Genomic DNA, 22,761 nt, shown 5'->3' on the forward strand with positions numbered 1-22,761 from the left:
CCCTATCTTCATCAACATTTAACAATTCCTCAAAATATTCCCTCCATCTTCCCAATACCTCTAACTCTCCATTTAATAACTCTCCTCTCCTATTTTTAACTGACAAATCCATTTGTTCTCAAGGCTTTCTTAACTTGTTAATCTCACTCCAAAACTTTTTCTTATTTTCAACAAAATTTGTTGATAACATCTCACCCACTCTCTCATTTGCTCTCTTTTTACATTGCTTCACCACTCTCTTAACCTCATCTGAAATTCTAGGTTCTAAAAAGCTCTCTTGAAACAGAGTGATTAATTTAACGCAACCAGAAAAACCTCTCCTCCAGCCAACAAATACTGCCAATAAACCTAATGTCTTTTTCTCAACAGTAGGAACAAAGCTAGCAAACAAAATCCCAAACTCAAACACTCAGCCAGAAGACTACCTCACTGGTAACAACCCAAATACTCCATTTCTAGCTCCAACAAACCCTAGTGAAATCTTTACACTTTACTCTGGAAGTTTATAATTAGCAGTAGCATTGCATTCTTGAATATTACTGAATGTTCTATGAATCATAATTTGTATTCCTAGTTGTGTAGGAAGGTAAAAATATGCTAAAATATTCACATAAAATGTCCTGGGTAAATTGTAATATGTTGCTTTTGCTCATCAAACAAATCACAGTAAATGTTTTTTATTCTTTAAATCATAGCATTATGGATCTGGATAAGAAATAAGGAATGAATGTGTATGTCATTGCAAATGTATGGAACAGGTTGTAAATAGCTGAAAACCAATGTTTTTAAAAGGAGAACAAGACACACCATACAGTGCAAATATAAAGGGATCTTTCAAAACAATGTTAAATATTATTAAATAAAAGTATATTTTAGACAAAGGTATTTTATGTTTCTCAGTAAAAGTGCCTCTTAATAAAAATAACCCTCTAAGGGTCTTAACCCTCTGAGGGTCAAGAATGACAACAAAGTTCTAAGAATTTTCAAAAAAGAAATCTTATTTTTTCTTATGAAATGGTAGAGAATATTTTTCTGAAGGTAATAAAACAAACAGTATGAAATCTGATGGAAAACTGATGAAATTATGCTCTTGCAAATTTTGCCGCATCAGCGATATTTATGCATTGGCGATTTTGCCAATTTTGACTCCCATTTTAGGTCAATTACATTATTCCAGTCGACTAAATTCTTAGCTATTTCGCTAGTATTACCTCTATTTTATCAATTGAGCACAAGAAGTTGCCCAGTCAACTGTTTCAACTACCCAATAAAGTGATCAGAAATTTGTAATTTGGCCAATTTAAAACAAAGTTTAAAATATTCAAATTTCAAAATAGGGTCTAAAATGAACAAGGCAGGCATTCCTGGCACTAAATTAACATTTCTTCTGTTCATTAGTTACATTTTCAGACTTAACAAATGAATTCCAATTTGATTTTTTATTCACAAAATGAATTTTTATTCACACCAAAAAATAAAAGATTTATTGTTATGCAATACAGTGGACCCTCACCTAACGATGACATCACATAACATTAAATCCGCCTAGCGATACATTTTAACACAAAAATTTTGCCTCGCCTAGCGCTAAAAAACTCGCTCAACGCGATTCGTCCAAGATGCGTCCATGTGCGGCATGAGCCAGCCTCACTTGTTCCGCAGGTGGCAGTGTTTACAAGCCAGCCTCTGCAGTCACATCCAAGCATACAATCGGAATATTTCGTATTATCACAGCGTTTTTAGTGATTTCACCTGCAAAATAAGTGACCATGGGCCCCAAGAAAGCTTCTAGTGCCAACCCTACAGGAATAAGGGTGAGAATTACTATGGATATGAATAAAGAGATCATTGCTAAGTATGAAAGTGGAGTGCGTGTCTCCGAGCTGGCCAGGTTGTATAGTAAACCCCAATCAACCATCGCTACTATTGTGGCCAAGAAAACGGCAATCAGGGAAGTTGTTCTTGCCAAAGGTGCAACTTTGTTTTCAAAACAGAGATCGCAAAGTGATAGAAGATGTTGAGAGACTGTTATTGGTGTGGATAAACGAAAAACAGATAGCAGGAGATAGCATCATCAAGCAATCATATATGAAAAGGCTAAGAAGTTGCATGAGGATTTAATTAGAAAAATGCCTGCAACTAGTGATGATGTGAGTGAATTTAAGGCCAGCAAAGGTTGGTTTGAGAGATTTAAGAAGCATAGTGGCATACATAGTGTGATAAGGCATGGTGAGGCTGCCAGTTCGAACCACAAAGAAGTTGAAAAATATGTGCATGAATTCAAGGAGTACATAGACAGTGAAGGACTCAAACCTGAACAAGTGTTTAATTGTGACAAAACAGGCCTGTTTTGGAAGAAAATGCCAAGCAGGACCTACATTACTCAGGAGGAAAAGGCACTCCCAGGACATAAGCCTATGAAAGACAGGCTTACTCTGTTAATGTGTGCCAATGCTAGTGGTGATTGCAAAGTGAAGCCTTTATTGGTGTGTCACTCTGAAACTCCCAGAGCGTTCAGGCAAAAGAATATCCTCAAGGCTAATTTGTGTGTGCTGTGGAGGGCAAACAGTAAGGCATGGGTCACTAGGGACTTTTTTTATGACTGGTTACACCATGCATTTGCCCCCACTGTGAAAAATTACCTAACTGAAAAGAAGTTAAACCTTAAGTGCCTCCTGGTGTTAGACAATGCCCCTGGTCATCCTACAGACTTGGCAGAGCGACTTTGTGGGGACATGAGCTTCATTAAGGTCAAGTTTTTGCCTCCTAATACCACTCCTCTCCTGCAGCCCATGGACCAGCAGGTCATTGCAAACTTCAAAAAACTGTACACAAAAGCTCTGTTTGAAAGGTGCTTTATAGTGACCTCAGAAACTCAATTGACTCTAAGAGAGTTTTGGAGAGATCACTTTAACATCCTCAATTGTGTAAACCTTATAGGTAAGGCTTGGGAGGGAGTGACTAAGAGGACCTTGAACTCTGCTTGGAAGAAACTGTGGCCACAATGTGTAGACCAAAGGGATTTCGAAGGACTTGAGGCTAACCCTGAGAAGCATATGCCAGTTGAGGAATCAATTGTGGCATTGGGGAAGTCCTTGGGGTTGGAGGTTAGTGGGGAGGATATGGAAGAGTTGGTGGAGGAGGACAATGAAGAACTAACCATTGATGAGCTGCTAGATCATCTTGAACAGCAAGAGGCCACACCTGAGGAAACTGCTTCGGAGGAGGGGAGAGAGAAATTGAAGAAGTTGCCTACTTCAAAGATTAAGAAAATATGTGCAAAGTGGCTTGAAGTGCAAACCTTTATGGATGAAAATTACCCTCAGACAGCTATTGCAAGCCGTGCTGGTGACTATTACACTGACAATGTTGTGAAACACTTTAGGAAAGTCATAAAGGAACGAGAGGTACAGACCTCTATGGACAGATATGTTGTGCGACAAAAGTCCAGTGACTGTCAAGCTGGTCCCAGTGGCATTAAAAGAAGAAGGGAAGTAACCCCGGAAAAAGACTTGACACCTCAAGTCCTAATGGAAGGGGATTCCCCTTCTAAACACTAACACCATCAACACTTTACCCTCCTCCCATCCCATCAATCATCACCAGATCTTCAATAAAGGTAAGTGTCATATAACTGTGCATGTCTTCTTCAGTTTGTGTGTATTAAAATTAATATTTCATGTGGTAAAAAAATTTTTTTTTCATATTTTGGGTGTCTTGCACGGATTAATTTGATTTCCATTATTTCTTATGGGGAAAATTAATTCGCCTAACGATAATTTCGCCTAACATTGAGCTGTCAGGAACGGATTAATAGCGTTAGGCGAGGGTCCACTGTAAACACAAACACACACAATTTAAATAAGTACACAAATAACCCGCACATAAAAGAGAGAAGCTTACGGCGACGTTTCGGTCCGACTTGGACCATTTACAAAGTCACACTAACCAGAAGTGGAGCAGGACGGCTATATATAGGCAGGAAGAGGTGGTAGTGGTAGTAGTAGTAGTAGTAGTAGTACAAGAATGGTATATAATACCGATAAGATGAAATTAAGACACATGTGCAACCTCCCGGGTGTTGCACATGTGTCTTAATTTCATCTTGTCGGTATTATATACCATTCTTGTACTATTATTACCACCACCTCTTCCTGCCTATATATAGCCGTCCTGCTCCACTTCTGGTTAGTGTGACTTTGTAAATGGTCCAAGTCAGACCGAAACGTCGTCGTAAGCTTCTCTCTTTTATGTGCAGGTTATTTGTGTATCGTTCCAGTCATGGTATTGTGCCTTTTTTGTTATTTAAATAAGTAGTTTATAAAGTTGTATTTCTTTTTGTAGAATTAAATTAAGGTGTGGTAGAATTGTGGTAACTAGAGAATTGTGCTTGGCAAAAGTCTTTTGTTTTTTTGGTGGGTGTGGGAGGAGCTAAGCTAGACTCCTCCCTCTCTCTCTCTCTCTTTTTTTGTTGATTTGAAGCTGGTAGGACCTCTGGGTCCTTCTTTCTATTTTTTTTGGCATTATGTGTGCCCCAGGGGTAAGTTTTATAACTTAAATTGTGGCCACCATACCCAGGGTTACTAAAGTGTGTCAAAACACTGGTTAGTCCAGAGATTAGTCCAGAAGGAAGAAGGGCAATTTGTCCAGATCCACCATGTGGGCTGTCTTAGAAGAGCAGCTGAGGGGTGTGCAGGTTTATGTTTTGAATGTGTGAGTGCTGTAATTGTATATTCTGTACATATCTATTTAGAATACAGTTATATTTTTATAGTAGTAGTTTAAATAACCTGTAAAGAGGGCTGGTGAAAGGATTTCAGAGACACTGAGGATGATCAATCATGAATGTAAGTATTACCCTAGACTACTAAGGCCTTTAAGTAAAAAGCTACCCCACACTAGGACATGTAATGAGAACCTTACTATCAAAGTAATAAGGGACAACAACATAACAATCAAGTAAACTAGTTAGTAAGTCTTAAGTTTTGGAGTCAAGTTGTATAATACCTGTGCACTGAAAGTTAAGCTGGAATGTTGCAATTCAGTGGGTTATCCAAGGACAATCATAAGGGGTTTCCATCACTGTGTCAACCCACTTCATGGAAAATGACTAACTAGATAAAAAAAATCCCCACTAAGTTATGCAGCAGTCTAACTGGAGCGGCAAATAAAACTAAATTTAAAACAATAACTCACCTTAGGAATATTGGACACAACTTCATACATGATTCCTGTTTCATAGAGAGTATTAGCAGAACCAATAAATGACTTAACAAACTTGCTGGTTAATGACTGCTTCTTATAAATATTAACTGCAAGTCGCTTTCTTAACACTAGATCCATTGGAGCTGGATGGGACAGACGAACCACACCTTTCACAATGAGATAAACTCTTTCATCAGCTGAAAAAAAATACAAATGTACATGTTTTAAATATTATACAGAGTATACAAAATAAATAAATATGTGAATGACTGTAAACATTTTTCTTCCTTTGGTCATGCTACTATGGTGGGAAATAGCCAATGTCAAAATAAGTGAGACTCCAAAGCTTACTGTAGGGCACTGGAAAACTCAATCATATCATCAACTAGGAACACAAATGAAAAACCATCCATATTAATCCTAATAATAAAGTTGAAATTCTTTAACCCTTTCAGGGTCCATGCCGTAGATCTACGGCTTTATGTTCAGGGTCCAAACTGCAGATCTACGCCATGAGCTCAGCTCACTCTGATAAGCTGTGAGCAGTAAATCTGGGCCTAGATATGAGAGAATACATCTATGTGGTATGTGTGCACCACATAAAACAAATCCTGCAACACACAGTGCATAATGAGAGAAAAAAACTGAGACCGTAATTTTCGATTAAAACAGCAACTTCACAATGTTTTCTCGTATGTTTTTTATAGTTGTATTTGCAATTTCTTGGTCTCATTTGATAGAATGGAAGATATACTACAGAAATAGAGATTATTTTGATTGGTTTTAGTACTGGAAATGGCTTGAAACTGAGCTCAAAATAGCAGAAATGTTAAATTTTTGCCGATGTTCAAGAGTAAACAAATGACCTCACAAGTCTAATACGTGACAGCTGGTGGGTCTAATATACATTCACAAACGTGGTGATATTATTTATACAATTATTACAGTATTGCATAACAGTAAATCTTCTATTTTTTGGTTTGAATAAAAATTCATTATGTGAATAAAAAATCAAAATGGAATTCATTTGTAAAGCCCGAAAACATACCTAATGAACAGAGGAAATGTTAGTTTAGTGCCAGGAATGCCTGTATTGTTTATTTTGAATCCTATTTTGAAACTGGAATATTTGAACTTTGCATTAAATTGGCCAAATTACCAATTTCCAGTCACTTTATTTAGTTGTTGAAACAGTTGACTTGGCGATTTCTTGTGCTCAATCGATAGAACAGAAGTAATACTAGTAAAATAGCTAAGAATTTGGTTTACTGGAATACTGTAATTGCCTTAAAATGGGAGTCAAAGTCGGCAAAATCACCGCTGCGTAAATATCGCTGACACATCAAAATTCGTGAGAGCATAATTTCGTCAATTTCCCATCAAATTTCGTACTTTTTGTTTTATTGCTTTCAGAAAAAGATTCTCTGCCATTTCATAAGAAAAAATAACAAAATTATTTTTTGAAAATTCTTGGACCCTGGCGAACACTTTGAAATTTGGCCTCTGGACCCTGAAAGGGTTAATTTGCATGCAGTACCTCTTCTGAATTTACCACATGCTACCTGGAAAAAGTACCTAGACACAAGGAAAGAGAAAACATGGTCACAAGAAAAACGGTTACAGAATATGCTTACCCTAGTAGAAATTAAAGGATTTTCTCTTTCAGAAATATGTGTAACATCATGTTCATGCATAACCATCACCAAATTCAGTTATAAACCCTATATATTCAGCTGGCATAAAAAAAAAAGCCAGAATTAGAAGAAATCTACTTTTCTCAACTTATTTTTCCAAAAGAATATGAACATGTACCACACAGTAATATACCAAAGAGAAATGCATTTTGTCAAATATAACAACTAAAATTCTAAATTCAGTCTTGCCCAGCATGTAAGGTAGTTGTGCAAGCTGAAACATCTCAAGCTATGGTATTTCCTACTTTAGGTCATTGTTCAAAATTACTTTCACAAGCTGTAGTTCTTAGGGGATACACTTTATATGCAAAGAATATTCTTAAGTATTGTTGAATAAGACACATATATCACTGTCATGACCCTCAAATTAAAAGTGTTGATAGTTTAACATCTTTATCATGCACCCCATACCCATCCTGTGGGCAGTCAAAAGATTAAAGAGGTATATAATGGGTCCAAGGACTAGGCCACAAAGTTCTGATACTAAACAGGTTAGAGTGGTAATGAGCTATTTACATGTTTACAGTGGACCCTCGCTTTTCCTTGGGCTCTGTTTTCATGAATTTCAGTTATCACCGATTTTTTTCGTAAAAAATATGGGCTCAGTTTTCATTTCTTTCCTCCGTTCTCGTCGGTGGTACGGAACATATCTGAGCATGCCCGCGTGCACACAACCTCCCACACACGCATTCTGAGGCAGTGTAGCTTTGTTTCTTAGTGAGTGAACATTATCCTGTGAGTTATATGAAACATTTCATAATTCATTGTTTTTTGCACTTGTTTATTCTGTGTGGCTGCTAAATAAGCCACCATGGGCCCAAAGACAGCTGTTAGTGCCAGTCCTTGGTAAAGAAGGTGAGAAACATGATGGAATTAATGAAAAAAATTGTAGAAAAATATGAAGATGGTGGTGGTAGAGGGTGGTAGTGATAGTGGTAGGGGGTGGTGGTGGTAGTGGTTGTGATGATGGTAGAGGGTGGTAGTGGTGATGGTGGTAGAGGGTGGTAGTGGTTGTGATGGTGGTAGAGGGTGGTAGTGGTTGAGATGGTGGTAGAGGGTGGTTGTGGTAGTGATGGTGGTAGAGGGTGGTTGTGGTAGTGATGGTGGTAGAGGGTGGTAGTGGTTGTGATGGTGGTAGAGGGTGGTAGTGACAGTGGTAGAGGGTGGTGGTGGTGGTTGTACTGGTGGTAGTGATGGTGGTAGAGGGTGATAGCAGTTGTGATGGTGGTAGAGGGTGATAGTGAAGGTGGCAGAGGGTGGTAGTGATGGTGGTAGAGGGTGGTAGTGATGGTGGCAGAGGGTGATAGTGATGGTGGTAGAGGGTGGCAGTGATAGTGATGGTGGTAAAGGGTGGTAGTCATGGTGGTAGAGGGTGGGACTGATTGTGGTAAAATGTAGAGCTGCAAGAGCTCTCTGGACAGTTTTTGGTGTGACAGGGGTCCAGTGACTCTTAAGCTGGTCCTAGTGCCATTAACCCTTTCAGGGTCGGCAGGCCCTCTCCCAAACCTGTTCTCAGGGTCTGTAAAAATTCGAAAAAAAAAAAAAAAATCTTATGATAAGATTTTTTTTTTTTCTAAATATTACAGGCTAAACAAAAAAATTTACCATCAATACTTACCGAGATATGGAGGCATGAAGTTGGCAGAAAATGACTGACATACGGTAACATCGCCGACTGCCAGTCACCCGGTATTCGTTTATTTTCTTTTTATGGTACTATTTTCTATTTTTTTTTTTCAAGTAACTTTTATGGCCTCTGAGACCAATATGAGCACTATTTTGTAAGTTATTTCTTTTTCTATACTACACAATAACTGCACGAACACTGTTGTCACTATTTTGTTTACAAAACTTATTTACACAAACGAACAATACAAAATGTTGTTCATTACTATTTTTCTATATTTTATATACACATATACAGTCACAGGACATGTTTTTAGAAGTTCTGCAGTCTGTGGAAGTCTGTGATGTCATGCACAATGGTGTTTTACACTCCTTACACATAAAACGAGTGTCTCTGCATTGTTGTGGGCATTTTTTTTGTATGTGCACAGACGTAACACCTTTTCTGAGCCTTTTTCTTGAAAGCAGTAGCGGGCAGTTTTGTTAGGAAGTGACCACCATGCTTCAAACGAGAAAGCAGTTGTAGATAATTTTGTGGGCGGTTTTCTATTGAAGGTGTTGTTCTTTTGTACTTGATTATTATTTATTAGATGACAGACAAACAAAACTCACCATAAGGTGGTTTGTTTCCGGTCCTCATCTTATATATATTATAAGCATTGAGCATGGAAATGTCCAGAATATGGAAAAAGAGTTTTATATACCACTTATAACTCTTGCGAACACAATCAGTAAACCCAATCTTCATGTCACATTTGTCCACTGAATGCATATTGAGGGTGTAGTCAATCACAGCTGCAGGTTTTAGAATGGGTTCATTGCTTTCTCTATGCTGCCTGCCAGTGTCTGCCATTTCATTAGGGTGGACTGATGACAACTGTGTGACATCTCATTTGTCATGCCACTGAAATGTCATGACATCATTGGCAGCAAATGCCTGCACCTCACCTCTACGAGTGCCAGTGTTGAACCTGGGCATATGTTTATGATTTGCAAGCACTGTGCCACACACATCTGTCATGTTCACTTGCAAGAAATCACTGAGTAAGGGGCTTGTGTACCAGTTATCAGTATATAATATATGTCCCTTACCAAGATATGGTTCCATCATTGTTCTAACTACATCACCGGAGAAACCCAGTAACTTCCTGGTATTTCGCAATGTATTACTTCCAGAGTACACAATTATATCCAATACAAAACCACTGTAACAATCACAAAGCACAAACAACTTTATACCAGAGTGTTTCCTCTTGCTTAGTATATACTGCTTGAATGAGAGTCTCCCTTTGAACAGAATCAAAGACTCATCAATAACAAGCTTCCTGAAGGGATAAAAATACATATTGAATTTCTGTTTCAGATACACAAACACATACCTAATCTTATATAACCTGTCATTTCTGTCAGGCCTGGTTTTGTCTGAAAAGTGAAGCATACGTAATAGTAGTACAAATCGATTTACTCCTATTATATCACTGAAACATGGGGTTGCAATTAAGCGTTCTGTCGACCAGTATGATTTGACACTGTGCTTATATACATGTGGCATAAGCATTGTGGTGGCAAAAAAAAAAAGATACATCTCAGCCACAGTTGTCTCCTTCCACTGGTGTAGCATGAGTTTGGTGAAAGTATTGTGTTTGCCATGGTGTACTCGAAGTATCTGTTGCTTTCCCTGACAATAATTTCCATCAGGGGTTCGTCAAAGAATAACTCGAAACATTCTAGTTCAGTGGCATTGTTCCCAAGTGTACAAGATGGCCATATTCCACTTTGACTTTCATCAAACTGATGGGGATCCGGAACAAAATTGCCAGCTTCCTGCCAATCTCAGGTGCGGTCTGCTGGTGGGTACTGGATATTGACAGGTGGTTGTGGTTATAGAGGCTGTGGTTGTGGAGGTTGTGGAGGCTGGTGTGGTGGGTGGGTGGGGGATGGTGGCCTTTGTTGTTGATCAGCTGAGGCAGCAGCATGGGTGGCAGCATGGCCCACTGCTGGTGCCTCATGGCCAGCACCACCACTACCACCACCATGCACATTTTCCATCCCAGTTGCAACATTATTATCTTCATTTTCACTATCTGTTCATGTTGTACAGCCACGGGATGTACTCCAAGAAGTACTCCTTTCCCTTGGAATAGCATATGGCACACTACCAGAGCACATATACCGTCGTATATACTGACGCTTCACTGGAGAATATTCCACTTCACTATTGCTACTGGAACTGTTTTCAAAAGCTTGTAGTTCATATTCCCTATCAGTATCACGACCAATGGCCACATCTGAGTCCAGGATATGGGAAAATAGGAGTTTTCTCTTTGATTCTGGTACAACTGAACGCGAACAAGACAGCCCAGCACCAGAGGTTGAAGGCTGAGGGTCGTCTGGGTTTTCCTCACTATTACCGGTATTATGGTCATTAGTTTCGGTCACACCCTCATCAAAACCTTAAAACTCATCTTCACTGGCACTTCCATCTGTATTAGAACTGTCACTGGGGAACAAAAGTGTCCCAATACGCTGAGGAGTGAGGAGCTTCTTATCGCGAGGAATGGTGAACAAGGAATACTAAAATGGTATTCCCACAATGCGCCACTGGGTCCCAGAATTTTTTTCTACCACACACATCGACCATGCACACCCATTCTCTCACATCTAGGCCTACCAGCTGTTTCCCTCTTAATTTGAAGCCGCCAGAATTTACACGTACTAGTACAGCACCAACCCTGGCACGCAAGCCGTACTAGTATGGCACCAACCCTGAAAGGGTTAAAAAAAAATGAAGGGGAGTAACCCAGGATAAGGACTTGGTACCTGAAGTCTTTATGGAAGGGAGTTCCCCTCCCAAACAATAATCAGTCCTCCCTCTCCCCTCATCCCTGTCTTACATACACCAACAAGAGTCTTCAGTAAAGGTAAGTGTTCATTTATACATGTTATTAGTGCTTTATAATATATTTATCATTCTTTTCTGTATGTAAATCTATATTTAATTTCTTAAAAAATTAATTTTTGTTAATATTTTTGGGAGTCTGGAACGGATTAATTGGATTTACATTATTTCTTATGGGGAAAATGGTTTCAGTTTTCGTCAATTTCACATTTCGTCAGATTCTCTGGAACGGATTAATGACAAATGGGAGAGTCCACTGTATATTCAGTCACAATCATAATGAGTTTTTTATGCAAACATTAATTAGGTCACACACACATAAAATGGTAATGCTCTATTTACAGTAAGCAAAGTCAGGGTATTTTCTCAGATACCACCAGCCACCAGGTATCTGTGGATAGAATACTTTGACATTTCTTGAACATTTCTGAGTGAGCTGTCTCTGAATTCATTAATTTTATCGTATTCCAGTACATAATGACGCAAGGTGTGACAACAGTCCATCTGGCAAAGTTAACATTTCGTTTGGTCTACAACTGGCGGTGATGATTTAACCTCCCTAAGATACTTGTATCCTAGCCAGAGCTGGCCAGTAGTGACATCCAAGATTCTGCTTATTTTGTTGGATGCACTTTAGACTGTGGCTCTTCCTGCATGATAGAATGATGATAGATGGACTGACAGGTCTTAACCCTTAAACTGTCCAAACGTAGATCTACGCTTGCTCGCGTAGTGCTCCAAACATAGATCTATGTTTTTTATACATTGTTTCTTACAGAGAAAATCAAGGTCGGAGCACTACGCGTGCAAACGTAGATCTATGTTTGGACATTTTAAGGGTTAATCTCCCTCAGTCTTAAGTTCTTTTTGTATTATTGTTCTCAAACTGCTAACTGATAGCCCAAGACTGTAGTCTACTCCCTCTTTGAAGGCATATAGCTTAGCCAATTCAGCAGTTTTATCATGCATCTGAAGACCAACATGATATGGAATCCACAGAAGGTGCACTCCAACTCCACTGTCCACACTCCTACCATACCTCTGTCTGGCTTCTGACACAAGCATGCCACAATTTATACTTAAGGAGCTGAGAGCATTTATGGCTGATAGAGAATCAGTTACAATTAAAGTGTCAGCCTTTGATACATGGGTGCATGTGAGTGCAAGGAGCATGGCAAACAGTTCTGCTTGAAGGGTAGAGGCCCAGTTATTGATGAATGCTCCAATTTCTTTATGAAAGCCATTATTCTGGATGACAACAGCAGCACTACCAGCTGCATCAGTGGATTGGTGAAAAGAACAATCAACATAAATAATTTGTGAAAGAGTGCGCTATGTGACTTTAGTGATCAACACAGCTTAAGGCATCCTGCTTGGCTTCAAGGCGAAGCTTTGATTGTGATTTAATTAGTTTTTGTGGGGGGAAAGTGAGGAATAGTGGTTTGGAGTGAGGTAATATCCCATGGAGTGGGGAAGTGCCACTGTTGCCTTACTTGACACAGATCATATATCTGGTTCATGCGGAGGTCAGTTCCAGTTCTGATGATCAATTGGGAGAAGTGTTCACCAATGCTGAGGAAAGTTTGGAGGGCTTCTGTGCAAGGGTTTGAATGGGCTTGCCTGATTATATTGACCCCAATGAGGACATTTCTTTCAGTGACACAATCTCTGATGCTTGGTATAACAAGTTCCTTCTGCACATTTGCAATTTTGGCAGTACGAGGGCATCCTAGGATGATCCTCATTGCTTCATTCTGCAGTTTTTCCAGCCCTCCAAGCTTCCAGTCTGACACAAGAGCAAGTAGTGGTGCAGCATAATCAAACAATGATCTAATATAAGCAAATTGCATCATTTTCACAATTTTAACATTAGCACCATACCTGGAATGAAAACCTGCCACAACCTTAAGTGCTCTCAGCTTTTCTTTGTATTGGCTACAAAGTCTCGTTACAACAGGTCCAAGTAATGGGACCTCAAAGCCTTGATACCTGTATCTAGTTACATATTCTAGTTGGGATCCATCATGCAACTGGATCCTACATACTGTGCCTCTGTTGAGGAGGACGCCTGTTAAGTACAATGGAACCTTTGTTTACGAGTTGAATCCATTCCGTGACCTAGCTCATAACCCAATCTGCTCATATGCTGAGTCAATTTTCCTCATTTAATTGAAATGTCATTAATCCCTTCCAGCGGAATTCCTGCTCTCAGGAGGCAGGACAAAATACTTCAATATAATGCTAATATCAACTCTACAGCTTATTTATCTATCACAGTTCATCTAATATGACATAATAAACAATATAAATAACATAGAAACCTGATATATACTCTAGAATGAATAAAGTATGTCATTGTGTGACAAGTGGTAGTGGCCATTCCTGCTCCCACTCAGAAAACATCCTCCCATTCTTCCCCTCACTTGTGTTTATCTATGATTTTATGCTTTACTTCCATGGACATCATCCTCTTTTTCTTCTCAGCACTGTCCTTTGCACATACTTTCTTAGGACCCATGGTTAGAAAAAAGAAATTTCCCAAAATAACGGCACAAAACATAAGCAAAACAAGAGAGAAATCCTTCCACTGCAAGGTAAGCATGTGCACTGGTGATGGCAAGCATTGTTGTGGTATTCACTGTGTTATCTAGTGGTGGCATTCTGAAGCTCACCTGATATTACAGAATTAGTATAATTATTATTATAGTATCATTATTATATTATTATTAATTATTATATTATATTAATATTATTATTATATTATATTAATAATATTATTAATTATTATTAAAACTGGGTTGCTTAAATGTGCGTGGATGTAGTGCGGATGACAAGAAACAGATGATTGCTGATGTTATGAATGAAAAGAAGTTGGATGTCCTGGCCCTAAGCGAAACAAAGCTGAAGGGGGTAGGAGAGTTTCAGTGGGGGGAAATAAATGGGATTAAATCTGGAGTATCTGAGAGAGTTAGAGCAAAGGAAGGGGTAGCAGTAATGTTAAATGATCAGTTATGGAAGGAGAAAAGAGAATATGAATGTGTAAATTCAAGAATTATGTGGATTAAAGTAAAGGTTGGATGCGAGAAGTGGGTCATAATAAGTGTGTATGCACCTGGAGAAGAGAGGAATGCAGAGGAGAGAGAGAGATTTTGGGAGATGTTAAGTGAATGTATAGGAGCCTTTGAACCAAGTATGAGAGTAATTGTGGTAGGGGACTTGAATGCTAAAGTAGGAGAAACTTTTAGAGAGGGTGTGGTAGGTAAGTTTGGGGTGCCAGGTGTAAATGATAATGGGAGCCCTTTGATTGAACTTTGTATAGAAAGGGGTTTAGTTATAGGTAATACATATTTTAAGAAAAAGAGGATAAATAAGTATACACGATATGATGTAGGGCGAAATGACAGTAGTTTGTTGGATTATGTATTGGTAGATAAAAGACTGTTGAGTAGACTTCAGGATGTACATGTTTATAGAGGGGCCACAGATATATCAGATCACTTTCTAGTTGTAGCTACACTGAGAGTAAAAGGTAGATGGGATACAAGGAGAATAGAAGCATCAGGGAAGAGAGAGGTAAAGGTTTATAAACTAAAAGAGGAGGCAGTTAGGGTAAGATATAAACAGCTATTGGAGGATAGATGGGCTAATGAGAGCATAGGCAATGGGGTCGAAGAGGTATGGGGTAGGTTTAAAAATGTAGTGTTAGAGTGTTCAGCAGAAGTTTGTGGATACAGGAAAGTGGGTGCAGGAGGGAAGAGGAGCGATTGGTGGAATGATGATGTAAAGAGAGTAGTAAGGGAGAAAAAGTTAGCATATGAGAAGTTTTTACAAAGTAGAAGTGATGCAAGGAGGGAAGAGTATATGGAGAAAAAGAGAGAAGTTAAGAGAGTGGTGAAGCAATGTAAAAAGAGAGCAAATGAGAGAGTGGGTGAGATGTTATCAACAAATTTTGTTGAAAATAAGAAAAAGTTTTGGAGTGAGATTAACAAGTTAAGAAAGCCTAGAGAACAAATGGATTTGTCAGTTAAAAATAGGAGAGGAGAGTTATTAAATGGAGAGTTAGAGGTATTGGGAAGATGAAAGGAATATTTTGAGGAATTGTTAAATGTTGATGAAGATAGGGAAGCTGTGATTTCGTGTATAGGGCAAGGAGGAATAACATCTTGTAGGAGTGAGGAAGAGCCAGTTGTGAGTGTGGGGGAAGTTCGTGAGGCAGTAGGTAAAATGAAAGGGGGTAAGGCAGCCGGGATTGATGGGATAAAGATAGAAATGTTAAAAGCAGGTGGGGATATAGTTTTGGAGTGGTTGGTGCAATTATTTAATAAATGTATGGAAGAGGGTAAGGTACCTAGGGATTGGCAGAGAGCATGCATAGTTCCTTTGTATAAAGGCAAAGGGGATAAAAGAGAGTGCAAAAATTATAGGGGGATAAGTCTGTTGAGTGTACCTGGTAAAGTGTATGGTAGAGTTATAATTGAAAGAATTAAGAGTAAGACGGAGAATAGGATAGCAGATGAACAAGGAGGCTTTAGGAAAGGTAGGGGGTGTGTGGACCAGGTGTTTACAGTGAAACATATAAGTGAACAGTATTTAGATAAGGCTAAAGAGGTCTTTGTGGGATTTATGGATTTGGAAAAGGCGTATGACAGGGTGGATAGGGGGGCAATGTGGCAGATGTTGCAAGTGTATGGTGTAGGAGGTAGGTTACTGAAAGCAGTGACGAGTTTTTACGAGGATAGTGAGGCTCAAGTTAGAGTATGTAGGAAAGAGGGAAATTTTTTCCCAGTAAAAGTAGGCCTTAGACAAGGATGTGTGATGTCACCGTGGTTGTTTAATATATTTATAGATGGGGTTGTAAGAGAAGTAAATGCGAGGGTCTTGGCAAGAGGCGTGGAGTTAAAAGATAAAAAATCACACACAAAGTGGGAGTTGTCACAGCTGCTCTTTGCTGATGACACTGTGCTCTTGGGAGATTCTGAAGAGAAGTTGCAGAGATTGGTGGATGAATTTGGTAGGGTGTGCAAAAGAAGAAAATTAAAGGTGAATACAGGAAAGAGTAAGGTTATGAGGATAACAAAAAGATTAGGTGATGAAAGATTGAATATCAGATTGGAGGGAGAGAGTATGGAGGAGGTGAACGTATTCAGATATTTGGGAGTGGACGTGTCAGCGGATGGGTCTATGAAAGATGAGGTGAATCATAGAATTGATGAGGGAAAAAGAGTGAGTGGTGCACTTAGGAGTCTGTGGAGACAAAGAACTTTGTCCTTGGAGGCAAAGAGGGGAATGTATGAGAGTATAGTTTTACCAACGCTCTTATATGGGTGTGAAGCGTGGGTGATGAATGTTGCAGCGAGGAGAAGGCTGGAGGCAGTGGAGATGTCATGTCTGAGGGCAATGTGTGGTGTGAATATAATGCAGAGAATTCGTAGTTTGGAAGTTAGGAGGAGGTGCGGGATTACCAAAACTGTTGTCCAGAGGGCTGAGGAAGGGTTGTTGAGGTGGTTCGGACATGTAGAGAGAATGGAGCGAAACAGAATGACTTCAAGAGTGTATCAGTCTGTAGTGGAAGGAAGGCGGGGTAGGGGTCGGCCTAGGAAGGGTTGGAGGGAGGGGGTAAAGGAGGTTTTGTGTGCGAGGGGCTTGGACTTCCAGCAGGCATGCATGAGCGTGTTTGATAGGAGTGAATGGAGACAAATGGTTTTTAATACTTGACGTGCTGTTGGAGTGTGAGCAAAGTAACATTTATGAAGGGATTCAGGGAAACCGGCAGGCCGGACTTGAGTCCTGGAGATGGGAAGTACAGTGCCTGCACTCTGAAGGAGGGGTGTTAATGTTGCAGTTTAAAAACTGTAGTGTAAAGCACCCTTCTGGCAAGACAGTGATGGAGTGAATGATGGTGAAAGTTTTTCTTTTTCGGGCCACCCTGCCTTGGTGGGAATCGGCCGGTGTGATAATAAAAAAAAAAAAAAAAAAAATTATATTAATATTATTATTTTATATTATATTATTATTATTATTATTATTATTATAATGGGGAAGCACTAAACTCGTAGGAATATACAGCGCCTGTGGGGAGAAGGCGATGGAAGGTATTCAGGCTTAATTTAGGGAACTGGAGCACAGATACAATTCCCTAGATCAAGAGCCCCTCACAAGCATTAAGGAACCTCCCTTGAGGGGGAAGCTCGCAACCTGAATTTTGGCTCGTATCAAGAAGCAAAAAATCAACCGAGCGATGGCTCGTATCCTGAAAAACTCACATGGTGGGGCATTCATAAGCAGAGGTTCCGCTGTATCTGTATTTTCTCAGTAGAGAAAACCCCAAGTCCTGACACAAGGCTAGCACATGGTTAAGAATCTTTTAGGTGTTGGAGAATCCGGTGATGTGAATCATTGTATCATCAGCAAAGCTAATCATATAATGACTGGGCTGGCTAGGCATAGCATTAGTAAAGAATTAACCCCTAGACTGTCACAACCCCAAATCCTGAGGCGTCTCCTGGTGTCGCAAAATTTCCCAAAAAAAAAAAAAAAAAAAAAAAAATTTCTTATGAAATGATAGAGAATCTTTTCCTGATTGTAATGACACCAAAAGAATGAAATTTGATGGGAAACTGGTGGAATTATGCTCCTGCAAGGTTAGTGACCTCGGTGATATTCACAAATCGGCAATTTTGCCTACTTTGAGCCCTATTTTTGGCTAAGTCCATTGTTCCAGTTGACCAAACTCATAGCTGTTTCTTTAGAACTCCATTTTTTCTATCGATTAAGTACAAGAAACTGCCAATTTACCGATTTCAACTACCCAATAAAGTGGTCAGAAATTTGCAATTTGGCCAATTTCACGAAAATTAAAAAATATGACAATTTCAAAATAGGGTCCAGAATGAACAATGCAGACATTCTTGGCTCTAAAATAACATTCTCTTTGTTCATCAATCACATCTCCAGGCCCCTCTCATATTATTCATGCTTTCTATTTTAAATTTTTATTTAAACAAAAAAAATAGAAGATTTACTGTTATGCAGACTACTGCAATATTGTAATAATTGTATAAATAATGTCAACCCATTCATGACTGCATATTAGAATGGCTAGTTGGACATTTATTGGGCAATGACGTCATTTGTTTACTTTTGAACATTGGCAAAAATCAAACATTTCCCCTACTTTGAGCTCCATTTCCAGGTTCTTTTCATATTAAAACCAATCAAAATCACCTCTATTTCTATAATATGTTTTCCATTCTATCAAACAGGAACAAGAAAACGAGAATACAACCATAAATACTATATGAAAATAGACCACAAAGTCGGCATTTTAATTAAAAAAAAAACGGTCGGAGTTTTTTTCTCATTATGCACTGCGTGCTGCAGGATTTTTTTTTATATGGTGCACACTGACCACACAGACCCATTCTCTCACATGTGGGCCTACCAGCTTTCTCCTGCTTGATTTGAAGTCGCTAGAATTTATGAGTATACATAGGTCAAAAACAGTGGCTCGTAAGACGTATATATATACGACCAAAACAGTCAAAGGGTTAATTAGAATATTGAATAATGTGGGACTGATTACACCTCCCTGTTGACAATGTCACGTTTTCCCCCCCCCCCAAAAAAAAAAAAGTTTTTATTCTGAAATGGTAGAAAATCTGTTTCTGTAGGTTGACACCAAAAATGCTAAATCTGATGGAAACTTACGGAATTACATAGGTGCAAAGTTGGCAGTCTGGGCACAATTCATGCACCAGCAATTTTGCCCAATTTAAATCCTATTTTAACCCTTTGAGGGTCCAAGTCTTGTCCACAGGATCTGAGAATTTAAAAAAAAAAAAAAAATCTTATGAAATGGTAGAGAATCTTTTTCTGAAGGTAATAAAACAAAAAGTATGAATAACAAGCTTCCTGAATGGATAAAAATACCTATTGAATTTCTCTTTCAGGTACACAAAAACATTCCTAATCTTTTATAACCTGTTGTTTTTGTCAGGCCTGGTTTTGTCTGAGAAGTGAAGCATACGTAATAGTAACACAAATCGATTCACTCCTATTATATCACTGAAACCTGGGGTTGCAATCAGGCGGTCTGTTGACCAGTATGATTTGACACTGCTTATATACATGTGGCATAAGCACTATTGTGGCAAAAAAAAGATACATCTCAGCCACAGTTGTCTCCTTCCACTGGTGTAGGCATGATTTTGTTGAAAGTATTGTGTTTGCCATGATGTAGTCAAAGTATGTGTTGCTTTCCCTGACAATAATTTCCATCAGGGGTTCATCAAAGAATAACTCGAAACATTCTAGTTCAGTGGCATTGTTCCCAAGTGTACAAGATAGCCGTATTCCACTTTGACTTTCATCAAAGTGATGGGGTTGGGAACAAAATTAGCAGCTTCCTGCCAATCCCAGGTGCGGTCTGCTGGTGGGTACTGGATATTGACAGGTGGTTGTGGTGTTTGTGGTTGTGGAGGTTGTGGTTGTGGAGGCTGGTGTGGTGGGTGGGTGGGGAATGGTGGCATTTGTTGTAGATCAGCTGAGCCAGCGGCGTGGGTGGCAGCATGGCCCACTGCTGGTGCCTCATGGCCGGCACCACTACTACCACCACCATGCACATTTTCCATCCCAATTGCAACATTATTATCTTCATTTTCACTATCTGTTCCTGTTGTACAGCCACGGGATATACTCCGAGATGTACTCCTTCTCCTTGGAATAGCATATGGCACACTACCAGAGCTCATATACCGTCGTATATACTGACACTTCACTGGAGAATATTCCACTTCACTATTGCTACTGGAACTGTTTTCAAGAGCTTGTAGTTCATATTCACTATCAGTATCACCACCAATGCTCACATCTGAGTCTGGGATATGGGAAAATAGGAGTTTCCTCTTCGATTCTGGTACAGCTGAACGTGAACAAGACGGCCCAGCACCAGAGGTGGAAGGCTGAGGGTCGTCTGGGTTTTCCTCACTATTACCGGTATTATGGTCATTAGTTTCGGTCACACCCTTATCAAAACCTTAAAACTCATCTTCACTGGCACTTCCATCTGTATTAGACTGTCACTGGGGAACAAAAGAGTCCCAGTTCGCCAAGGAGTGAGGAATTTCTTACCGCAAGGCATGGTGAACAAGGTCTACTAAAATGGTCTTCCCACAATGCGCCACTGGGTCCCAGATTTTTTTCTACCACGCACAGACCACACACACCCATTCTCTCACATCTAGGCCTACCAGCCTTTTCCTGCATGATTTGAAGGCGCTAGAATTTACCTGTACTAGTATGTCAATAACCCTGGCCCGTGAGCCGTATTAGTATGTTGGAAACCGTGAAAGGGTTAATTCTTTCAATAATTATTCTACCATTCACTTTACCTGGTATACTCAGCAAACTTCTTTCCCTATAATTCACACTCTCTTTTGTCCCTTTTTCCTTTATACAAAGGAACTTTGTATACAAGGAGGCCTGGTCACAGACCGGGCCGCGGGGGCGTTGACCCCTAGAACTCTCTCCAGGTAAACTCAATGCTAATCCTTGGGTACCTTCCCCTCATTCATACATTTACAAAACAAAAGCACTAACCACTCCAAAATTATATCCCATCAAGCCCAGCTGCTGCTGTACCCCCTTTCGTTTTACTCTTTGCATCATACACCTTCCCCAAACTCAGATCTGGCTCTTCCTCATTTGTAAAAGATGTTATACCTTCTTGGTCAATGCATGAAATCATTGTCTCCCTCTCTTCATCCAAATTTAACAGCTTCTCAAAATATTCCCTCTATATTCCCAATACTTCCAATTCTCCTTCTAATCACTCCCCTCTTCTGCTATTAATTGTTAAATCTATTTGTTCCCTGAGCTTTCTCAACTAATTAATCTCACCCTAAAAATTTTTCTTGTTCTCAGCAAAATTTGTTGACAGAATCTCACTCTCCTTTTACACTCCCTCACCTCTCACTTAACCTCTCTTTTACTCTTTATACTCAAAAGCCTTTAATATGCTAGCTTTTACATTCTCTTTACCTCATCATTCTATCAAATGCTCCTCTTCCCTCCTGCACACACCCTCCTATATCCACAAACTTTTTGCTAGGCACTGTACCTCATACCTCTTCAACCTCCTCATTACCTGTACTCTCACTAGCCCATCTTTCTTCCAACTGTTACTTATATTTTATCCTAACTCCCTCCTCCTTTAGAGTGTTATGTTTCAGAATTTGTTGAATTTTCTCTAAAATTCAACAAACTACCAACTTCTGTGTACTTTATTGAGTAGTTCTGATAGTTGAATGGGTGGTTCCTTGTGGTCAGTTGATATAACAGAAGGCATGATAGTGAAATAGCCAAGAATTTAGTCTAATTGAGCAATGGAATTGTCTTAACTCTTTGAGGGTCCAAGCCGTATATCTACACCTTGTCCACAGGGTCCAAGCCGTAGTTCTACGCCATAAGCTCAGCTCACTCATATAAGCTGTGAGCTGTAAATTTGGGCCTAGATATGAGAGAATGGATCTTTGTGGTAAGTGTGCACCATATAAAACAAATCCTGCAGCACACAGCGCATAATGACAAAAAAAGCTGCGACTCTTTTTGGATTAAAACACCGAGTTTGTGGTGTATTTTTGTATGTTTTTGTTAGTTATATTTTTGGTTTCTTGGTCTCATTTGATAGAATGGAAGATATATTACAGAAATAGAGATGATTTTGGTTGGTTTTAATAGTGAAAACAGCTTGAAATTGAGCTCAAAGCAGTGGAAATGTTCGATTTTTGCCGAATGTTCAAGAGTAAACAAATCACATTATACATTCAGTATACGTCAACTGGTGGGTCTAATATATGTTTGCTGATACTGTTTATACAATTATTGCGCTGATATTATTTATACAATTATGTATTACAATACTGCATAACAGTAAATCTTTGTTTTGGTGTGAATAAAAATTCTTCACATAAATAAAAAATTAAAATGGAATTCATCTGTAAAGCCTGGAAATATAACTAATAAACAGAGGAAATGTTATTTTAGTGGCAGGAATGCCTGCATTATTGCTTATTCTGGACCCTATTTTGCAATTGAAATATTTTGAACTATGTGTGAAATTGGCCAAATTACCAATTTCTGATCACTTTATTAGGTAGTTGAAATAGTTGATTGGGCAGTTTCTTGTGCTCATTCAATAAAATAGAAGTAATGCTAGTGAAATAGCTAAGAATTTGGTTGACTGGAATAATGTAATTGGCCTAAAATAGGAGTCAAAGTGGGCAAAAAAAACAATGTGTAAATATCTCTGACACAGTAAAATTAACACAGTAAAATTTG

At 39.1% G+C, this 22,761-nt stretch overlaps 1 protein-coding gene across 8 annotated transcripts in view; it reads right to left on the reverse strand.

The window, feature by feature from the left end:
• The window catches only part of Khc-73 (Kinesin heavy chain 73), an 886,736-nt gene that overhangs the window by 318,251 nt on the left and 545,724 nt on the right, over window positions 1-22,761 (reverse strand). For all 8 annotated transcript variants that reach the window (XM_070083276.1, XM_070083279.1, XM_070083274.1 and 5 more), the window contains one exon: window positions 5,197-5,402. In XM_070083276.1, coding sequence (XP_069939377.1) covers window positions 5,197-5,402 — 206 coding nt within the window. The remainder of the gene's footprint in view (window positions 1-5,196; window positions 5,403-22,761) is intronic.

This window comes from Cherax quadricarinatus, chromosome 9, assembly GCF_038502225.1.
Source record: "Cherax quadricarinatus isolate ZL_2023a chromosome 9, ASM3850222v1, whole genome shotgun sequence".
NCBI classification, from domain to species: Eukaryota; Metazoa; Arthropoda; class Malacostraca; order Decapoda; family Parastacidae; genus Cherax; species Cherax quadricarinatus.